This window comes from Brassica napus, chromosome A1, assembly GCF_020379485.1.
Source record: "Brassica napus cultivar Da-Ae chromosome A1, Da-Ae, whole genome shotgun sequence".
Taxonomy (NCBI): Eukaryota; Viridiplantae; Streptophyta; class Magnoliopsida; order Brassicales; family Brassicaceae; genus Brassica; species Brassica napus.
In genome coordinates this window covers 16,383,079-16,391,358 of record NC_063434.1, presented here as the reverse complement: position 1 = coordinate 16,391,358, position 8,280 = coordinate 16,383,079, and the positions used below count along the sequence as shown (strand labels likewise).

General features: G+C 34.6%; 1 protein-coding gene across 1 annotated transcript; it reads right to left on the bottom strand.

Moving 5' to 3' along the window:
- Positions 1 to 3,177: 3,177 nt before the first annotated feature.
- LOC106353638 (non-specific lipid transfer protein GPI-anchored 2) lies at positions 3,178 to 5,007 on the bottom strand. Its single transcript, XM_013793409.3, has 3 exons — positions 4,551 to 5,007; positions 3,654 to 3,728; positions 3,178 to 3,471 (listed from the first exon to the last, which is right to left on the bottom strand). Exons 1-3 carry the CDS (start codon positions 4,912 to 4,914, stop codon positions 3,338 to 3,340), a joined length of 573 nt encoding a protein of 190 aa, XP_013648863.1. The 5' UTR covers positions 4,915 to 5,007; the 3' UTR covers positions 3,178 to 3,337.
- Between the last annotated feature and the right edge of the window lie 3,273 nt (positions 5,008 to 8,280).

The window sequence follows — 8,280 nt, the reverse complement described above, 5'->3', positions numbered from 1 at the left end:
AATATCACATACATATCTTATGCATTCTATATCTCTTTAATATTGTTAAATCCTAGATCTAGCTATTTTCTCGTATTTTTTCAAACCAACCGACCAATCAATCTACTTTGTTCTGATTTATGTACTGCTTTAAAATCTATTGCCTAGCTTAATTTTTAACAGCTTTAAATCTATTGTGTGCCCTTTCTCCTTGTGGATTTGATCCCTAAGTACTACAACTTAACCTCTTTTTTTAGAGAGTAAAATTGCTTTACGGTAATTTGAGTATATCAACAGATCTGAGTGTTTTAGTAAGTTTTCATGTCTAATTTTTTCTTTATTTGGTAACCTCTTGTTGCTTAAAGCTCTTATTTTTTTCCAAATTATGTTCGGAGGAGCTGTCCGATCCTCTGGTAAACATATCTGAGTGTGTTGAAGCTGATGAAAGTTTCAGGTTTCAGGTTTTTGAAGACTTCATGCATGCGAAGTTTTCCTGGAAGACTTCCTCGAAGACTTCCTGCATGTGAAGTCTTCCTGGAAGTCGTCCACGAAGTCTTCAAAAATCTGCAACCTGAACATGAATGAGGACTATCATTGTTTATGATGTGTATGTAAAATGTAGTACAAGCTTATCTATGTGGAGGAATGATCTCTAACTCCAAGTTTCATAGTTTTGTTTATGGTTTGTATGTGTAATCTTTTTGTTATGGATTCTTTTGTAAATTTGAAGAGATGTCAATGAAAAGAATTAGGTAAATATGTTAATATCTACAATATTATCTTGCTAAAAGTACTTGAGATTATTAAAGTTATATAGTAGAAACTCTGTGAGGTAATACTCGATAAATTAATAAGCACTGTAAATTAATAAAATTTCTTGATCCCGAGTTTGGCCGATTCAAAATATGAAAAAAATCGATAAAAATAATAAGATACTAATTTGTGGAAAGTCTTATGTAAATATTTGGTCCCACTAAAATCATAAATTACTAATATGTCTATCTATATATTTTATATAAATACAAACTAAAAATTATATTCTTGGTTTTTATATTTACAATGAAAATACATATATTTTCATAAAATTTCATAAAATTTCAATATATTTTGATAATATTTAGTAAAATCTAAAGAAAACCACATTTAAATTCTATGAAACATAAAAATATACACCAAATAATATAATAAAACAAGATAAAAGCCAAGTTTCTAAAATTTAATTAATGTTTATACCTAGAATCAAATATTTTCTTATTTTTAAAATAAAAATACAAAAATTATAAAAAATAAAAGCTTTTGTAAGTTAATAACTCCATAAATTAAGAAAATACCATATTCTCAATATTAATAATCTAGAGTTTTTACTGTACAACTTTGATAGCAAAACACAATAACACAAAATTTAGTCAAATTTACTAAAACTAAAGGAGAAAACTACTAAAAACATAGTTAAATTCACAAAAGATCAAACATTACATAAGAGAAGAACATATAACCCATTAACTAGAAGTCTTTTCAGAATACTTAAATTTTAAGCAGAAAATTAAAACAAGAAATTAAAATTTAAGCGTCACATTAAACCATATGACTTGATATTCTTGAAATTATTTAACACTTTTGAAAGTTAAAAAAAAATATCTTAAAATTATTTAACACTCTTAAGAATACAAGTTTACAAAAAGTAACGAAGAAGACTTTCACAAAAGTCTTCTCCCATAAGACTTCTTAATAAATCTTCTTGGATTACCTGGAAACGTTAATAAACATGAATGTTGGTACCTCATGACTATCACCAATTAAGTTATCAATTTTATTCAGTAGCCCCAATAATGACTAATATACATGAATTAAAAAGAAAATGTTAAAAAATCTTTATACTTTTAGAGAAATATTAAACATTGACGTAGAAGACTTCTAGGAAGTCTTCCATTAAGGTCATTTTGCAATTGAAAATTTACAATGAAAGACTTCCAAAAAAGTTTACTCTAGATCAGAATTCTCTCGAAATCTTTCTTTGCAAATATTGGTTTACTTTTGTTTAAAAAAAAAACTTGAAAATACCAGAGAAGACTTACAGTGAAGTCTACTCGGATAATCAGATTAATTTTGCAACTGACTGAATTGTGTCAGAAATTTTAGTTTCTCTAGATGATTTCTCTATAGAGGATTTCCAGGGAAGTCATCTCAATTATCAGAATAAAAATCGGGACGACTTCCAAGAAGTCTTCCCGTAGAAGACTTACATATAAGTTTTCTAATAAAAATTAAATATTTAAATTTTATTTATCATTTGCATAAGTAACCTAAGACCACTTCTAACGATAGTGATAAGACTTCCACTGACAGTTGAGACGATTTTCCTGGAAGTCTTATGTAGGGAAATTTTAGAGAATGTCAAGTCATAATTGGTCAATTGCAAAACTAACATGTTTATCCAAGAAGAGTTCCCGGTAAGTCTTCTCATTTTTTTGTTAAACAAAGTTCAAAGACTTCCTGAGAAGTGGTCTCTAAAAGACACACCAAAAGTCAATTGCAAAACTAACCTATGCATTGACCATAAGACTTCCTTATAAGTCTTCTCTGACAAGAAGACTTATACGGAAGTCTTCTTTGGTGAACTGATCTGAAAAAATTAAAAGATCGTTGTTAGATCCAATGAGATTCATGTTTAGCTTTTTCAAAGACACATCACTTCTTAATGAAAGTTATTCACTCGCTCTTGACCAAGAATCATTAACTTAAGTAACTCGAATAAGCTTATAAATTTTAAATAAAAACTTTGGATTTTGGGATGAAATAAGAAAGGAAGTGAAAAGGAAATGATTTTTGTGTGTAAAAAATAAGAGTATGAATATGTAGATGTTGATTTTAGGTGCATTTAGAGTTTGAAATTGGTTGTTCATAGTGGTTTATGTATTGATTACAATAGCAATATTGTAAATAAAAAACGAAGACGAGGATGATTGAGTAAAACTAGCATTTTCGAAAAAATAGAAAAAAATAATGGCATTTTCGTAATTCGAATTTATAGGATGAATAGGACAAATGAAAGTTTCAAAAACTCATGGTTTAGCTTTACATTTGATTTTTTTTGTTTTGAGTCATTTTTGTAAAAATCTCATTAAATTTTGAATAAAAATACGTGTTTTTAAAACGTAGGAGAAAACCTTGTTTTTTTTTATTATAACAGAGGTTCGATTAATTTTAAGACAACGACATTTATTTAGTAAGATGAATGAAGATATATAATCCATAAACACAAAGTAATAAATTCAGGAAAATAACCTGCAAAAGCAAGACTACTCCTTTTATAAGAAAATACAATACGAATAATGGTGTCGCTAATAAGAAAAATAAATCAGGAATATAGATGAAATGCAAAGGCTAATGGAATAATTATGACACTGAGAAAAAGAGAATAAGGTGTGTTTGGCGCATCGCTCGTCCTGCTAGCTGATGGACCCGACCCTAATCCTTCTGGTGATTCCGCACCTATCGAAATTAAATCATTAGTATTTTGACGTTTATTGTTTTCCCAAGAATTGCTATATGAATTTAACGTGATTTGGTATTAACTGGGTTTATTGTTCTGTAACCGTACTAACTGAAACCCAGTAGAATCTAAAAACAAAATGTTCATACATTAAACTGAAACTATGAAGTAGAACATTTACCTGAACTTGGAGCGAAGGCTGGGGACGCTTCCTCTTTGCCCATAGCTTCCGGTGCTCCAACTGGAATTCCAAACACTATTGTCGGAAAAACAAAGGCGATTGCGTTGGTATTTCATTCGTTGTAAACTCCAATGTCTTGGTATGAATGAATGAGTCGTACAAAAAATTATCGTTTCTCAGATCTCTTTCTATATATAGTTTACACATGCCACATTATTTTGTTTTCTGTAAATTTGGCTATCAAAATCACTAATCAATTAACATAATGCCTTTTTGGAGTTCTAGTAGGGTCTTTGTATAAGGTTGGGGTCGATTCTCATATTGTCTGGCTCATTCGGATATTAGGCATTAGGCATTTGGCCCCAATTAGATATTTATAAATTTTCAGTTGAGATCATTTTTTGTTTGGTCCGGGTTAGTTTATGTCTATAATTTAAATATCTAAAATTTTGTTGTATATTTTGAGTTTTTGTCGGTTCGGATATCTAAGATACAAAAGACCCGCTAGACCCAAACTGAAGACCCAAAAGAATACATGAAACCCGAACCAAGACCTATGGGTCCAAAAGTATATACCCAACTAGTACTTTAGATTTAGAACCGAACCAAAACATGTATTTTCGGATCGCTTTTGATTCAAGTTTTCAGATCTGGATAAAATGTCCGGCCTAGTTATAACATAAACATAAAATGTATAGATCCAAACATTTCAACTTATAAAATTTTTATTTAAAAAACTTATAAACTTTTCTTAAAAATTTCCTTCAATTTAGAATTATATATTTACTCATATTTGCTTCTTAATTAAAAAAAAAATCAGAAAATAAAATGGTTAAGTTTTTTTGCATGCAAGAGGATTTTTTTTTTTTTAAGTTCAGAGTGAAAGTTGAAGATTACGTGAACAAAGTGAGGGATCTGGAGTAACGACGCCACAAACTCTGGGAAGCTTGAGAGCCTTTGCTTTATCAATCTTGATTCCATACTGAGCCGCCATATCTCCGCCGAGCAGGTAACAGAGGCATTGTGGCGAGCTATCGACTAGGCCAGCAAGCTCCGGACAGCAAGCTTTGTCTGGATTGGCCGCACCACCACCGTTTCCAACCTGAACGTACGAAAGACAGTCGGTCATGTTCAACAGATTCGTCATGCAGTCTGGTGCACCCGAAGGTCCTGAGGAAGGAGATGGAGCCATTTGTTCTGACACGCTAGCTGATAACAATACTGTAATCAGAATAGCGGCTATTACTGCAACGTTAGTCATTGTTCTTCGCGTTTGTGTGAGAGAGGATTTGTGTATCAAACCTTGTAAGCTGAGCAATGCTATGTTATAGTAGGTTTTTAGTTAGGTGCCATTAATGCGTGTTTATAACTACCACCTACCCTCTTTTTATAATTCTAAATTTGTTAAAATTGCTTTTATTATGGGCAACTTCTCGGATACTCCAAAAACTGCGAGTTTTTAATTTATCCATTCAATGTATGGTTGGGAAGTAAACAGTCAAACAAATAAATTTCCCCACCGATAAAATATATGGAATTCTGTTAATAACTCCCTAGACCAAATATATGAGACGTATTGTTTAGTTAGCACGTATTGCGGCTAGGCCTCCCGAAGGCGATCATGGAGGTAGCCTTACAGATCAGATTTTTCATTGAAATTTCGATCTTCATCTGATCGTTACGTCCATTGGCGTAGTAATCAGCCGGTGCTTCCTCTCCTTGACGGTACAGGCATTCAAATCCGTTGTGTAACACCCGTCTCCTCCTCTGTCGAGACCGACGTGCTACTTACCAAAAAATACCGAATCAAACGGAGTTATTCAAAACCGAATAAAATTTCAAACACATTTAATAAAAATAAATCTGAAGGAAATACATTTTTAAATTGATTTATAAAAATACGTCCAATAAATCAAATAAAAGCCGAAATAAAAATACGATGATCCCCAAGACACCAAACCGTCCAGATATCCAACTACTCGGCAAATCACCTGCAATGGGAAGAAAGAGGGATGAGCAACAGAGGAGTCACCCAATGAGGTATGGGATGCTAAACCGCAAACCACTGACTCAGTACATAGCACTACGATTATGTAGGCATAGCTCTAGCATGAACAAACAAGATGCCTAGCGCATCACACAAAACAAACAATGCGCTGATGATACATAGCTAGTCCACACATCCCGCATTCATCTCATACGGATATACAATTATATAATATGTGTCGCTAGTCCAGACATCTCTAGATCCCCGCACTCCACCAATATGCGTCTATATGCAAAGGCCTCTGCACCCCGCACCACACAACTTATACGTCGCTAGCTCAGACGTCCCTGGCCCCCGTACTCATATGCGTCGCTAGCTCAGATGTCTCTGTGCCCCCGCACTCTATACGTCGCTAGCTCAGATTTATCTGGCCCCCGTACTATATACGTCGCTAGCTCAGATTTCTCTGGTCCTCGTACTCATATGCGTCGCTAGCCCAAATCTCTCTGGGCCCCCGCACTCATCACATAGTTCCTACTATATATATATATATATATATATATAACAGTCTTTAACATCAATCATTTCACACAATCGTTGAATCCTCTATTATCCTATTTTCAGTTTAACAATCAAAAATAATAATAAACAAACAAGACTCTCAAAAAGACTCGATTCACAGAGACGGATCATGTTTCGAACTAGACTTTCCATAATAGTAGTACTAAACTAGCTCAGAATTTAACGGAATAGCCCTCACCTTTGCCAATATTAAGAACTCGGAATGGATCAGATGACTTGATCACCAAGAAAACTATGGTTTCACCTTGAATTATTCACGCGATGGGTTAGCAAACTTCATTGAAGAATTAATACGATCCAAAGCACGATTGCATAAGGACAAGACCATGACAAGAATAAATAAATACAAAAATATTAGCTTTGGGTTTCACTAATAAAAGACGTTGCTTGCAGCAAAAGAAACAAGTACAAGATTCAATAACTGTAATGACCCAAATTCTGACCCAAACCCAAGTCTACATATTCAAACCTGCAGAGGTCCAAGCCCAATCAGATTAGCCCAAGGTAGTGGCTATAAAAACTCTTTTTCACTTTGTTTTCTCTACCAAACCATCCAAGAAAATCATAAGTTAGAGAGAAAGAGTTATGAGAAAGGGGAACATTTGCAGAGGCTGAACCATCATCGGAGTTCGCCGGAGGCTCCGCACGCCGTGACCAAGCTGAGCTCATCACCACCGATCGTCAGCCTTGGTTTGACCGGTTTAAATTGATTTCGGTTCGGTTAGGGTAAACCGGTCGGTTAAGTCAAATTGATTTCTGGTCAAAGGTTGACCGGATTGACCTTTGACCAGCAAGTTGACTTTTTCATAAACCTTGACCAGACCCGTTTTAAACCGTTCGAAAGGCGTTCTGACTCGATTTTTCGCCCTGATTTCAGATTTGGAGTCGATTTGAGCATCTGGAGTTCATAGATACCACGTCTTCTTGTTGCTAAGGTGAGGGCTTCTCCGTTTAAATCCCGAGCTAGTTGAGTACTACCATTATGGAAAGTTTAGTTTCAAAACATGATCCGTCTCTCTGAATCGAGTCTGTTTGAGAGTCTTGCTTGTTCATTATTGATATTGATTGTTAAACCGGAAATAGGATAATAGAGGATTCAACGGTTGATTGAGATGATTGATGTTAAGAACTGTTAAATATATATATATACATGTATATATGCTAGTCCATGTGTTGAGATTACGGGGTGCAGAGGTGATTGCACTAGGCCGCATGTTTGAGAGATCGCGGGGTACGGAGATATCTGTACTAGGCCGTGTGTTTAGCGGGGTACAGAGACGTTTGTACTAGGCCGTTTTGTTTGAGAGATCGCAGGGTACAGAGATATCTGTACTAGGCGGTGTGTTTAGCGGGGTACAGAGACGTTTGTACTAGGCCGCTTGTTTGTGGAGATTGCGGGGGTACAAAGTGGACTACTGTACTTACGACGCTTGTAGAGAGACGTTTGTACTAGGCGATGATGCGGTATGCTATCATCGCATTGGTTGTAGCATCTCTAGTCCACTAGACATATGTTGAATGTTTTGTGTGGTGTAATAGACGCCGTGTTTGTTTCATGCTAGAGCTAGGCCTACATTTTAGTAGTGCTATGAACTCAGTCAGTGGTTTGCGGTTTAGCATCCCCATACCTCACTGGGCGATTCTCTTGTCGCTCCTCCTTCTTTCCCCTTTCAGGTGATACCGATGAGCAGGAGTGATTATACCAGACCGGTGCTTTTGGGCTTTTACTACTATCGAGCTTTGGACTTCTATCACTCTTATCGTTTAATCGCTTTTGGGCCTTTGGGCTCATATCTATCGTTTATGTTATCTCGTATTTTGGACTTTCGGTTTATGTCGTACTTTATACTTCGGATGTTATCGCTACTGGGCCTTTAGGCCTTGTGGTATCACATTGACTTTTATATTATGATATGTAGATTATTATTATTATTTTGGTTGTATTATATTATTATTATTTTATTTTCGCGTTTATATTATTTCGAGAAAACTGGGTGTCACATTTTTGGTATCAGAGCTATTTATTTATCCTAATATTTTGTTATGTAAATCGGGGTG